This window comes from Anas platyrhynchos, chromosome 13, assembly GCF_047663525.1.
Source record: "Anas platyrhynchos isolate ZD024472 breed Pekin duck chromosome 13, IASCAAS_PekinDuck_T2T, whole genome shotgun sequence".
Taxonomy (NCBI): domain Eukaryota; kingdom Metazoa; phylum Chordata; class Aves; order Anseriformes; family Anatidae; genus Anas; species Anas platyrhynchos.
Genome location: NC_092599.1, coordinates 16,244,326 through 16,258,989, shown reverse-complemented (window position 1 = coordinate 16,258,989; position 14,664 = coordinate 16,244,326). Strand labels below are relative to the sequence as shown.

The 14,664-nt window shown below is 35.9% G+C and overlaps 1 protein-coding gene across 4 annotated transcripts in view; it reads left to right on the top strand.

The window, feature by feature from the left end:
• Nucleotides 1-14,664, top strand: part of CENPP (centromere protein P) — a 150,428-nt gene that overhangs the window by 1,022 nt on the left and 134,742 nt on the right. For 2 of the 4 annotated variants that reach the window (XM_027467670.3, XM_013105183.4), the window contains exons 2-7: nt 204-308; nt 1,081-1,235; nt 1,979-2,133; nt 2,479-2,567; nt 5,700-5,788; nt 13,445-13,541. In XM_027467670.3, coding sequence (XP_027323471.3) covers nt 1,099-1,235; nt 1,979-2,133; nt 2,479-2,567; nt 5,700-5,788; nt 13,445-13,541 — 567 coding nt within the window. In that variant the 5' untranslated portion in view covers nt 204-308; nt 1,081-1,098. The remainder of the gene's footprint in view (nt 1-203; nt 309-1,080; nt 1,236-1,978; nt 2,134-2,478; nt 2,568-5,699; nt 5,789-13,444; nt 13,542-14,664) is intronic. The other 2 variants (XM_005025627.6, XM_072044239.1) reach the window with 1 other exon arrangement.

Genomic DNA, 14,664 nt, shown 5'->3' with positions numbered 1-14,664 from the left:
TATGTGCAAATGCACAAAATAAAGCTAGATTTTTTTTTTCCTATTGAAAGCTCTAATGCATCGGTTGGGTAATGTTCTCTGCAGTCCTTTGAATGTGTTGTGTCTAAACTAGTGTGCTAATCTCAAGGTGTTTTTTTCTCTTAATGGTATTTACTTGTTTTGACTTACTCGAGAAAGATGTTTGTTTCTTTGTATCCTTTTAGCGCTGTTTCCATGAGAGGCAGATTATGCTCTTGCCCTGCATAAGAGTAGCTGGGCTTTGTTTAACCAGCTGGCAAGCACAGCTCTGCTCACTGTGAGAAACTAAGGTGCGTTTCATCACAGGATCAGGTGGCTCGTTAGGTGAATTGCTCACAACTGGAATCTGTTTCCACACCTAACTGGTAGAACAGTCAGATAGAACACCTATCTGTGGAACAGGTTGATGTTCTGTAATGGCAAGTTGGAAATCCCCAGGAAATCTACTGGATGAAATCATGCTTAGTTAAAGATTCTAAAAGAAAACTTTTGACTGTACTGGGTTCCTGATTCAACTTCTTTATCTATAGGCTATGCAGAGATTTGTGTGTTGATATTGGTCTAAAAATTTTCTTTGGCTTAATGAATTAAGCTTTTGAGGAACTAATACAATAAAATCACCGTGTACGCTTGTAGACTGCTATTTTTCTAATGGGGCTTCATTGGGGTTACACTGATGACAAAGTACTGTAGTATCAAGAGCACGTATTGTTGCTTGCCTTCAAGCCTAATTCTGTTTTCTGGTTGATGATAGAAGGCTTATATGTCAGTGTAATCTTCTGTAGCAAACAGGATTGTTTAATTCTATAGGATTCTTTACTGTGGTGTACGTTATTGTATTTGTCAAATCTACCCAGGATATTTTAAAAAATGTATGCATCAATTCTTTAGTTTTCAGAAGACATAGGATGTAATTGAATTCTCATTTTGTGGTGGGAGAATTAATTGCCTAATGTTATATTTTCATGTTTAAATTAATTGTTTGGATAAAAATAACTGATTTTGAATATTGATCAATTCTGTGGGGAGGCCTAAGAGATACACTTATTTTGTTTTACCTAGTCACTTTGATTCTGAGAAATGGAGAACAATGTTTATAAAGTTTATGAAGATGAAATTCAGCTGCTAGAAGAAGAGATTAAACTGTTGGCTGAGAAGTATGACGACCTAAAACAGGAATCCACCTTTTATTCTGATGAAGAGATACTAACATCAATGTATGTTGTTTTCACGTGTTGGAATAATAACATTTTTTTGTCAAAAGTCTTGGGTAAAGCTTTTGCCTGTATGTTATGATACTAGGACTTCCCTTATGTTATTTTTACAGTGCTATTATAAAGCAGATCTCATTTAGGACATGGTCATGTATGATAAAACATTAAAAATAATAAGTAAATATTTTATTGTCTTTTTATTTCCATCTGATTTTTATTTATTTTGTAAAAGGCAATCATTGTGGGTCAGAGCATAGTAATGAATATGCTGTGGTGTGGGCCCCACAAAGCTGTTGACTGCAAAGGCCATGTGTTTCATTATAAAGAATGAAACAGCTCAGTTGCATGTTTATATTAAAAAAACAAAAACAGTGGCATGTACAGATAGGACTAGCTATATGCTAAATAGGGCATATTTACTATAGAATATCAGTTAAATAATATACATGTATACTCCATAGATAAACTATGCCATTTAGGTTACTAAAGGCATCACAACTCACTCTGATTGTATGTCCCTCCAAGTAGATGATATATCACAGTTTATAAGAAAGACTGTTTACTTGGCAGCGAATGTGAGGTCTGTAGATTAGAATTGCTTATTGTTACTGTAATATGATCTAACTGAAATTTGACTCGCTGCTAGCTGATCTTGGTCTGAAAATCATCAGAACAAATTACAAATGTAATAAAACATGTTCTTAACTCTGGATCTTTTACCCTTTTATTTTTTTCTTTAATTCTAGAAAATTATTCCAAAAAGAATTTCAGGGAGAATCTAAGGGAGAATGTCCATCAGACCTGAAAGCTCAGCTTGAAAGCCTAGAGAGAGAGATGTCATTTTTAATGAAGTTTACTGGTATTCACTTCACAAATCATTCCAAGAAAACACTGGAAAAAAGTAAGCATTTTTGTGCCTGTTACTAGTGCTATACTGAGCATGCTGTTTAAGATCATGCATCCACAGATATTTTAATTCCACTTTAAATGGTAGCAGAAAAAAATTAATGTATTTCAATACAATCACCTTAATTGACAAAAAAAGTTTCTGAGCAAATACTGTATTTTGCGTAGTGGGAAAGTGAAATACTACTATGAAATTAGTTTTGTTTTCTTAACATATTTAACTTGATTTCGTAATCGGTATGATTGACAGTAACAGTTGGTACTTTAAGTATGACTAATGGAAGAAATGCAATAGTTGTATGGGATTATGGTATCTTGTTAACTTTCTTTTTTATAATAGATGAAAACAGAACAGTGCAGAAGCACAGATTGTCAGGGAATTGCCACTCTCTGCCTTTTCAATTGGAATTTCAGCTTCTTGAAACACAGGTAATGACCAATGTATGTTTAAAAAAAAAAAAAGCCAACAAACAAAACTTCAGATGGATAAATGTCTATAGCTACTTTTTCACCTGAAAACTTCAACTGGTATTTTGTCATTATGATTGCCTGCGCCTCCTTAATTTAAGCCTCAGTGAATTGTTTTTACTCTATAACAGGTGGACCCAACTTTTGTATTCCATGTGCATGCAGGCAAAATAGTTTTGAAGGTCAGGTTCTGCATCCAGTCATGAAATTCTTATCAAACTCTTGTGTAGTCTTTTATCTTGAACTGGAGACTGGAAAATTCAAAACCCCACCTCTCTTAAGGGAACTGAGGAAAAACTAAAACAATATAAATCTGAACAATTACTTTTTTTTACTCTGGTTATGTTCTTACTCTCTTTGCTAGTGTGAATAGCTATTATATCACAGGGATTGTATGGAAATTACTGATTAATGATTACTGATTTTCTGCAAGGAAGCTGTAGTCAGAACCTTTTAGCACAGAATTCAAAATGATAAACGGTAGAAATCAGCTTCTAATCCAATTTGTAATAATCAGAAGATTTTCTTCTCAAGAAAACTTGATTTATGGATCAACTTTAAAGGTACCTTTTAAATAGAATGCTTAGACCAGATAGTGTTAACAATTGCTTTGCTATGTAAAATGTCCTTTCTAAGTTTAAGAAAAGCCCTTGTGAATTTAGGAAATGAGTATTTAGATATTCACATGTGGGTTGTGTAATTTGAAACTGCAAGAGGTCAGTTGAATGAAGTTATTCTGCCACCTCTTAAGTCCGCACATCGCATGGTCTTGTGTGCTTGGTGAAAAAATTTTACCATTTGTTTGTGTAAAACTGCACTTAGCTTTGAGCATGGAGAGAGTCTGCATCAATTGTGGGACTTCATTAGATTGCTGTTGGTTTCTCACCTATATGCTACTTCTTTAATTTTTTCCAAAATTTATGTTAACTGAGCGCAAATGAATAGACCAGTCGATTTAGGAGTGCATTCACAGTGCTTAAATCTGTTGTACCACTAGATGGCAATACTTACCTACCTAACGCCTAAATCATGTAACCCCAGCACTCAAGTAAGCTATTTGTTTCTTTGAGAGCAGGTGATATGTAGAAAACTGTGTGTATGCATATTAAAAATCAAACCTTCCACTGAAAAAAAAATACATAATTGCGATTTTTTTTTTTTGCATGGCCTAATTTCTTTAATAAAAATACATAGCACCTGCAGCTTACAGTTTAAAATACAATGCAATGTGTCTTCAGACAAGACTAATAAGGCCTGGAAACTATTTTTGGTGCCTCAGGCTTCTTCCATATTAAAACAGAAGTATGCATGTCTATTCTAATATACAGCATTTACAGTTGTATTTAAAGTAACCTATACTGAGATCAGCATGGGCGAGATAATGTAAAGTTGCAGCTAGTTTTACCCATTCTGAGAAATAAAAGAAAACAGCTTTTTGGGAAATGCTCAGTAGACAACAAATACATTGGTATTCAACAAAAAACATTTTTATTCGCACTAATCAGCTTGATCTGTTTAATCTAGTAAAGTTGCCATAGTTAGCTCCATAGCATCTTAAATTAGGCCACTTGGTATACAGTATCAAATTAGAGGTAATTATCTCTAATTTTATTTATTGATAGCTTTTAGCATGAATGACATTTAACATTTTATTCCAGGCTACAGTTTTACAGAGGAACAGGCAGATCTGAGTCGAGTTCACTGTGGCTAGCTTTTAGTGATTGAAGTTGATCATTAATGGAGTATTGGTCACTCACCGCCTGACATATTCTGCATATTATCTGTTACTTTGGTTTTGGTGCAGCGTCAGACCAGCATATAGCTTATATCTCAAAGCTGGCTAGTGTTTTGCCAGCTTGGAGTGCAAGCTTATTTGTACACTCTTATGCAGAGATAGATGCTTATGAAGGTCAGAATGTGGATGAAGAAAACAGTTTAATGTAAAAGCATTTATTATTTCCAATCCAACTGCTGTTGGGTATTACAGGACATGTACAATTAGCTTGAAAATCTGCTCAAACAAGTCTAAAACTGTTGAGAAAGGAATCATTCAAGAGTTGCGTTCTTCTCAAGAACTTTACAATTAAATCTTTTTATTTGACCCCTAGATGGCATCTTGGCATATGTTAATAACCCATTTCCTGGAAAACCAGTCCTCTTACAGGGTAACACATTAGCTTATAGCTGCTACCAGCTTCTCTACAGCTCCATGCATACGTTGAACATTTTGCTCTAAATTTATTTTTTTTCCCTGAAGTTACTTGCTCAAAACACTAAACTTCGTAGTGTCTTGGCTTGCTTTTTCCATCTTTACTGATGGCAGTGTTAGCAGTACTTCTGTCCAACCTGCACTAGGGATTGCTGCGGTATGTTTGTGTTTGCCTTCAGATTGTCCATTTAGTTTCCTCTGTTGCCATTCCTTTGTAGTGACTGGGAATAAGAAAAAGTACAGTCTCCAGGATTAAGTGAAATATTTGCTATGGTCTTCAAGCCATTATTTTAAGCCTTTTCATTCTCTGTTATCTAACGTTTACCTCTGTGTTTAAGAATGTGGAGGAAAAAAATAATTATTTTGGCTTCATTACTATATGATCTTCTTTTCTGAATGTTTTTTATATGCTGTTAGGTATTTTAATTTGGAAACATTTTAATTTTATTATAATGTATTTATCCCTAAGTTTTGTTTGTTTTATTAATTTAGGATAGCATTAATATGTTTCCTAGATGAAACATTATACTTGAGTTTTCTGGTTTATGTGACAGCTAGGAAGGTGTTGTGCTGGAAAATATGAAGAACCTTAAAGAAATGGAAATGACATGGAAGGCAGTGGATAAACCTCTTATAAATAAGTCTTCTTTTATACATGTATGTTCTCTGTGTTGAGTAGTTGAGTTATTCTAAAAGCCTTGCTGTCTGCATGATACTGATATTGTTGAAATAAAAAAATCACAGAAATGGGATGTATTTTAAAAAATGTTGACTGTTTTTGTGTTTAGAAGCATTTGCATATGTTTTTGTATATTTTATATATAAATACATTCTTTTTCTTGGTAGAGAAAATTCTAAAATGCCTCATTCTTTCTCCAATCCAGAACAAAGAGAATGTGTCTGCTGTTATTACTGATTTCAACATTAGAATGGAATCTGAAGAATATTCAGACTTAAGCAAGTTTGTGTCCAGGTAAGGTGGACTCTTTTCTTTAAGGAGACCTACTGTATGGGATATCTGATACTAAAGGCAATACCGAATCTTCATGAAAATTGCTTGCAGTCAGTTTCTTTGCTTGGTAATGTACTGTTAGCCCAACCTGAACACTTCTAAGCCCTACTCTGTATCCTTCTGGAGAGAAGATGAAATGAACATCATTTTTAAGGTCTGAAAGGGCTGATAGAAATTCTTGTTAAACGGAAACAGGTTCTGGGTTGTAATATGTTTTAGATGTTTGTAATTGTTTGGTTCAGATAAAGATGCAACAAGCTAATCTCAGAGCATTTTCATTAACGTAATCATGAAGTTATCTGTTACTCAGATGTGTATATGAGTTGCAGATGTGCAATGACAGCTAAACTTGGATGAGGAATGGCTAAAGTGTAATACAGAGCCCCTCTCCAGTACTTGCGTGCTACTAATTCTCTGCTCAATATCCTATTTCTCATCTTTATATCTGGATTTTTTCATTGACATTATGTAAGAAAATAAAAAGGTAGAAAATAGTTTAAAAATTTGGAGTAGCGTATTTGCACAATGGCTTAAAAAAACAAATGCTAAAACTAAAGTGCATTACTGCATGCTACTCTTGACTATTTTCTGGAGGCTGTCAGCTTTTGGTATGCAGGATGAATAATGATCAAATGATTAGTCTCTAGTATTCCACTGTGAAATCTGCTGGCAAACTATGCTGGGAACAAATCTATTATTTCATAGAATCATTATAGAATGGTTTGAGTTGGAAGGGAACTTTAAAATCATCCAAATTCACCACCACCCCTCCACCCCCCCCCCCCCCCCGCCATGGGCAGGGATACCTCCTCCCAGCCCAGGTCACCCCCAGCCCCATCCAGCCTGGCCTTGGGCAGTGCCAGGGATGGGGCAGCCACAGCTCCCTGGGGCAGCCTGGGCCAGGGCCTCAGCACTCTCAGAGTGAAGAATTTCTTCAAAATATCTAATTTAAATCTACCCTCTTTTAGTTACCCCTTGTCCTATCACTTAGTTCCTTGACAGAGTCTCTCCCAAGCTTTCTTGTAGGCACCCCTTAGGACCTGGCAGGTGTAAGGTGTCTATACAGCCTTCTCTTTTCCAGTCTGAACAACCCCAGCTCTCTAGCCTGTCTTCATAGGAGAGGTGTCCCAGCCCTCTGGTCATCCTCAGAGTCCTTCTCTGGACTTGCTCCAACAGGCCCCTGGCTGCCTTATGTTGGGGACCTCTGAGCTGAACACAGTACTGTACGTGGGGTCTCACAAGGGCAGAGCAGAGGGGGAGAATCACCGCCTTCAACTTGCTGATCACACTTCCTTTGCAGTCCAGGGTATGGTTGGCTTTCTGGACTGCAAGCACTCGTTGCTGGGTCACATCAAACTTTTCATCTACCAGTATTCCTAAGTCCTTCTCTGGGTGCTTGCTCTCCGCCCATTTGTCAGTCAGTCTTTACTGGTGTTTGGAATTGCCCTGACCCAGGTACAGGAACTTTCACTTGATCTTGTTGAACTTCGTGAGGTTGGCAAAGGCCCACCTCTCGAGCCTGTGAGGGTCCCTATGAATGGCAGCCCTTCCCTGTCTCTGAAGAGACAGCTGCACCACTCAGCTTGGTGTCAGCTGCAAACTTAATGTGTTCTTTAAGTGACTACTTCTGTTTTATGTTATTTTTCAGACATGAGAAGGGAAAGGGAAGGCAAATGGATAGGGGAGAAAAAATGTTTCTTATCTTAGGCTTCATTAGTCTGTACTGACAGCTGAGTTTTTGTTAAGAAGCTCTGGAAATTCCATGCAGGTCTACTAAAGCTAGTGTTATGACTAAGAATATTAGTTGACTGCTCTCAAGTAGCAGGATTTAGAAGAGGAAATTACTCTGTTTTTTATGCATATTTTTTGACAGTAGAGTTGTCTTGGGACTTGACAGTTACACTGAAAATTAATGTGTTGAAACAGTGGCAGACTTTATTTCATCCTAGCTTGAGCACTCGTGTTTTGTCCTTCTCTCTTCACTACCCTGGTCTTTTTCCATGTCATGCTGGTATTCATAATTAAACATATGTTTTCATGAGTGCTATAAGATGAATTAAGACTTGACCATCAGTAAAGAAAGCTGAAGAGAAAGCAGAACTGCTTTGATTTGTATGTACTGTTATTCTCATGCCAGTGTGTAAATTCATGAAGCCATAAGGCAAATAAGACTGATGTAGTAGTCATTTGGTTGAAAAAAGTAATTCATAATAATGTATAAATGTAACATATAGTAACTGTATTTATTACTGATCTAAGGCAGAAAATATATGGCCAGAGTGTGGTTGATGTTGGCAATGTCTGTTTTGAAAGTAATGCACCATTAGACTGACTTATTCTGATTATGCGATCTCCCTTTATTGTTTTTTCAATCTCTTCTTTAGCTAGTTCTGATTTCTTACCCTAATTCCCAATCCCCCCTTTTTCATGTCCAGTTTCAGGCTTTTCCGAACTAGTCCTTTGTTCTTCACTCTCCTAGTTGCTCTTAGAATCTGGATTCCCACACTTTTCCTCCCTCTTCTTCCATTTCTTGACCAGCTGAATCTGGTATTGTTCTTTTTCAGTCTCCCCACCACTTTTTTCCTTCTTTTACTGTCTTTAAATCTTCAGTATTCTTTTTTTTTTTTTTTTTGTTACATTTTTCATAATGTATCATTGAAAAGGGTCTTTAATAGCACTGGAGTTAAAAACTTGGCGGTCAATTGTAATTCCCAAGCTCATGCTGCTTTTTAAATGCTTTGGAAGAAAACAGGAATACTAAAGCACTTGAGCAACATGTTTTTAGAACAAGCAAAATACAACAGTTTAATTTCAAACAGCTACTGCTGGAATATGTAATACTTATTTTTAAAAGTTGTGCCATTTCTTAAATATACTGTGACAGTAAAAGGTGTATGCAGATGGAATCACAACACTGTTTTTGAATTTTGCTCCAGTTACCACCTATGTTAAGCTTTTATTAGTGCTGAGGACCACAACATCTATGAAAAATGCTGTTCCCAGTTTTTTTTCCTATTCTTTTTGACTGAACTAGCTCAACAAGTAATGGGAGATCAGCTAATGCATAGATTACTTAAATAGGAGGAGTTTATACAGACAATTTAAAAGCTACTGTTTTATTAATTAGAATTTATCAGTCAGAGTGAAGGATTTGTGAAATGTCTGCATTACATTAAACACTGCATGGGCTAGGTCTCTTGGAAGGGAGGTGAAGCATGAATTCTTCCCACAGCTGTAAGAGTCATTCCTTGGTTTCATATCCTAATGCAAGAAGTCTTGTATGCTGCTCTGAGTTAAAATAGGTTTCCTGTCTTAAAATAACTTATGGAGCTTTGAATAGTGTCATAACATTTAAGCTTCTTGTATACTTTTGTGTTTTGTTGATGTTATTTAGTAAAAGGGAAATGGTGTTCAGATGAAGGGCATGTGATTTTAACCTGATTCATAGCTAAATCTCAGCCTGAAAATGCTATTTGCTGTTTTTGGATAACTTCTCTGTTACATGGATGTTGGCTTTGGACATCAGTGTTTTCTGCTTCTAGTGGATTATTATTTTTTAAATCTGGTGACATTTTGTATTGCTTAATTCTTTCCAAAAAGAGACTTTAACATGCACTCTCATAATACCTTGTTATATACTATTTTGAAAGTGTTCTTGGTATTATAGAATCTGTGGTAGGTGGCTTCAGCATTAGGAATTAAGGCTAATTTAGGAATTTGCTTGGTCTAGACACAGGTTTGTTTATTTGTTTATGAGTAGTTTAAAAGCTATCATACAGCTAATTGAAACGGTGCCCATATGCAGACTCTTGGCGCCCTTAACAATGTAAAAAAAGCATTTATGTTACTCATATCTGTTCATGCCAGCACAGATTCCCCCCTCCTCCCCGCAAGTACCAGCTCCAGATTTCTATTGTACAGATACAGGGCTGCTTAAATCTACCCAAGAGGAGTATATACTTAGGAATAACTGGTTCTATACATACCTCATGTCCCACATTTAAAAAATAAAATAAACTGCCTATTTTGAAACAGTGCATAACTAATTTACTACTTAGTTCTCCTTCATCTCAGATATATGGTCTGTTTGATCCAAAAATCTTTTGTGCATGATCATTTTCTCCTACCATTCAACATTGTGATTGGTACAAAGGTGGTAACAAAGGTGGGCGTGTTATATTATGTTTGTAATTCTTAAATTGGAGGTTAACAGTACTGGTAGAAAATCGTTTATCAGAAGATGATAAATGGAGAGGGCCTTGTTGCCTAATGACTTTCAAACTCAGGAGCTGAGAAGCAGAAGTCCTTGCTTCTTTCAAAATTGTAATTTTTTCTTGTTACCTTAACCATTTTGTTTGCCTCTTTAAATGTTTAATGCTTCTGTGTGTCCTATATGTATGTAGTTGTGCTTTGTTTTGCATCAATTTGTTTGCTAGTGACAGCTTTAATATTTGCTGTAGTCCGTCCCTCTCAGGAACATACCTATATGTTTTGTAGGCTGTTTTTCACATTTGAAACTGTCTGTTTGAACTTGTTAGCCCAAACCATCTTTCTTTGCTAGAAGACCTAGTCTTGAAAATGTTCATCTATTTTGCTGAAAGATGAATCTGAGAGGAAAAAGAAAATAAAAACAAAGAACATCATGTTAAAATAATGTCACATGGTTTGTGACCTCTTTTAAAGTACATAGAAATGGATATTCCATCAGAATTGTCTTTTTAAAAACACATTGAGTATGTAGCTGGTTACGACCTTCTATTTCACCTCTTTCCATGTACATGGTCTTAAAAGGCACATTGTTTTATGTGTAGCATCACCTTCACTAGACAGCGAGATGTGGGCAGTCATTGCTAAGTCTAGATTTTTACTATACTGTGTACAGATTTTTATATGTATAATTATGAGTTGTGGTTTTTAAAAAAAGACAACCCTGTCCAGAACACATAGCTAGTCGGCCATTGTCAATCAGTATGTGTCTACTTCCTTCCAGGGACTCAATTTTGCCTGTACTGCCAGCATTTTTTTGTCTTGGCCTGGTTTTGCTGGCAGTTGTGACTACTTTAGTAACTTCCTTTTAATGATGTTGTTCTTTCCAGGCTAGGATAAAACTTGTTTGGCTTTTCTTTTACGTTTTCAATGTCTGAATGAACATCACATTTTTTCCAGTGTGTTTGTGTAGCACGTTGCTGTTCCTGTATATTAAGTAAAGTTGGATCTGAGGTGAAGTTCTCCCCTGAATTGCTGAAATGATTCAGCTTGCAACCACTTTGCTAAGGGCTTCAGGTTTCTGCTTTCAGCTATTCCGAAAATCAAAAAGAATAGCTTACCTCAAACAAGAAAGGTATTAGAAGACGATCTTACACATAAGCTATCTGTTACCTGCATTCTGAAATACTCTCAAGTGTCTGTCAGGTATTTCTAAATTTTTCCCACGCAAGATTTGTAAAATCCTATACTGGTAACTGAAATAAACCTTTATTTTCAAGGCAGCACTTGACAAGTATGACTTGACAATGACTAATATTCTATTTTGTCTACCATGGCTTCACATGAATGATGATGGGAAGCTTTTCATCCTTACAATTACAGAATCTTCTTGCTTCAGGTGTTCAGACACTCAGCTTTTGTTAGCTTTTGGGGAATATTGCATTCTTGCCAGGATTCTTTAGTCAAAACTGCATGTTCTTTGAGTGTTCCCTCCTCCTTCCCACCACCCTGACCATGCAGGATGGATGGTTGGTGATTCAGCAATTTCTGTCTTCCTATATTCCTTCTTTTTCCTTACATTACTAGAAATTTGAAGAGTAATGATTTTTATCCCGAGACAAACACCTCCACCTCACCTTCTCCCCAAACCAGCTCTCCACCTATTTTCACTAGTTTGTCTTTAGTACAATTATTCCCTGTAAAGTGGATGCATTATTATATTTTCTCTTTTGATTAAAGCATGTGTACAGCTTTTCAGCTCTAATGGTCACCTTCACTTTGTTAACAATAGAGGGTAAAAAGGTCTGTTCAGGTTCCTTATAAGCAGAAACTCTCTACTTGTGTGATGGCACCTACCATAAGTGTTCAGATCTTAATCCAGTTGGTTCTAATTCCAATTGTTCTGAGGCAAGCTTTTGCGCATTACTGATTTATTTTCACTGTCTTTCTGGGCTGTTACAGAAGGAATGTGTAATGGTGTCCTACCAAAAACATTTTGCTTATATGCATCTTAGTTGCCATACAGACTAACACAGTTTTGCTGGAGGATGTAGCAGTAAAGGTGTAACAAAGGAAATAACTTCAGTGCTAGTCATTGAAGTAGAAAAGCTTCTTCTGTTTGGTAGTTATGGTCAGCAGAAATGGAAAATACTCTTACTAAGCATGGAATCATTGTACTTGAACATTTGTACTTGATGCTGTTGAAATTACTCTGAAAATGACAAAGCCAAAGCAATAGGGTCTTTTCTTTAATTCTCATATGCTTTGTCTCCTGTATTGAAAATTCCTCAGACTTGCTAGAAAGTAAAATGACTACTGCTGATCTCCCTCTTTCCAGAGGCTTTATGGGTGAAAAACTCATTATTTGCAATGGCATGCTGCCATTGAAATATTACCTTGCCAAAGCAACATTTGTTAGTCTCATAATATAGACTGTAAGCACTGCTGAATCCATTCTGGCTATTTGAACATCTAGCAAAGGTGTCTTTGCACTGCTCTTTGTAGATCATCAGCTTCCAAGAGAATTTAGTGCAAGCATGGGATCATTTGGGTGAATAAAGCCATGTTGTATCCATGTATATCCATGCTCATTAGATGAACTGTTAAACCACGCGAGAGTCCAAAGCTGCAGAAATACCGAGGGGAGTTCTGCCAGAATCAGCTTGCTCCATCCAGATTAATTAGTCTCTGCTTAGAAAGTGCCTGGCACCAATATCTCTGCAGTCCATTTCTCAGTCATGGATTTATCTGCATCAATTTTCTTCATCCTGCCCTACTGCACTGATTATTGAAAATCACTATTTTCCTTAATGGGAGATGACTCAAGATTTAACTGTATATCAACACTTATTTCTAAATCAAATTTGCCATGCATCATCTAATGAGCAGACTTTCTTGCTTTCCATATTTCAAGGTTAATTTTGAAAAGCTGAATATCATGCAGGCAGAGGCCAATAATAAATATCATGTAAAGATGTAGTTGATTAGAACAAATATCACAAGACCATTCAGTACCTAATAATGTAATTTGGTTAATCTTACCATTTTTTCAGGTTACTGTTTATCTATACGATACCTTGGAATTTATTCAGAAAATAGAGTATTAGATGAACAAGCATAAAGTTAAACTAAGATTTTTATAGGAGGACTACTTTACTGAGTTATCACATATTACATACATGACTAATTTTGTACCTTTTGAGGATTTTAAAGCATGTAGTTCTTTTTTTTTTTTTTCCAATTAAGTACATATATTTCCCGTCTTTTTTTTTTTTTTTGGTGAATTCTGACTTCAAAAATCAAACAATACTAGTCACAAATTCTTAAAGGTAAAATTGCAAATTTTAGGCTATAGAATTGATACTTCTGACTAGTACTGTTTAGGATAAATAATATATTTTTCTTTTACAGCACTGAAAAACACAGAAATCTTCTGCTGTTTTTTAGAAGCCTTTCGTCTTATGCTGAGTGGTATGAACATCGTAGATGTACATTTTTACATTTCAAGGTACTGTTTATTGAACTTTTCTATATAAATTCTCCATTTGGTTCTTAAGTGGTTCATCAAGATGGAGCAATGAAGAAGAAATTAGCTTTTCAGCAGAGTCTGTGAATCTTACTTTTGTGTGTTCAGTAGAGAATATTAGGTGAGGATGTTTGTGTTGTATTCAAGGGGCAGTGCCCATGCTTGGTATTTTTGTTGTTTTTTTACCATGCTAATGCTCCTGTCCTCATATGTAGAAGAAAATAAGAATATCAGTGTCTTCTTTCTGGAGGAGTAAAATGGTTGTTTATTGCCATTGCATTTCATTTTGGGTGTGAAAAAAAAGGGGAGGGGGGGGGTAAGAAACCAGAAGAAAATAACATTTGTGGTCTTTGGCATTTAAACATTCTGAAAGACTGGATCTGTCTCTTTTGAAAGTGTGACGACATGTGTTTGGGTGACAGCACTTCCAGTTCTGCAATATTTCACTTGAAGAGCAAATAAACTGTGCCTCCCTTTTAAGTGGAAAATACTATCTCAATTTAGTTTTAAATTAATGTTACTTGGCTTGTTAGCTTTGTACTGGTTTTAAGGTAAGTAACTTTTTCAAAGTGAAAATACAGCAGTCATGCAAACACAGAACATCTTCTGTGATTGAGTGGTTAGTATTACAGGTCAATGTTTAGCTACTTAATTGTTTTTATTTATTCTTTTAGCTCAGTTTTATTTAGCTCAAGCAATTACTGTCCTTCAACTCAGCACCCTCATTGCTTTTTAGCTGTATTATGAAGTGTGGCCTGCTTTGATTCCTATATTTTGAATCTTCTAGGTTCTTCAGAGTACTGTGCTGGATTAATATTTTTCATTCTCTTTAATCTGTTTGGTCAGTTCTGATGATGTTTTAAAAAAGAATCCTATCCTCAGCTGAGTGTAAATTGATGTTGTCTAATCCTGCTGGTTGTTGTATAAAGACTAATCATTCAATAGTGAAATAGAGACTGACAAGGTAGAGAGAGCACAGAGGGCTTCATGGTTTTATGGTGTGCTTTTTTGTTTGTTTGTTTTCTTGTTTTTTTTTTAGCCAGCTTCACTAATTCTTAGATCAGCCTCATGACAGTAGCCACTGTGGTTCCTGGGACAATGTAAA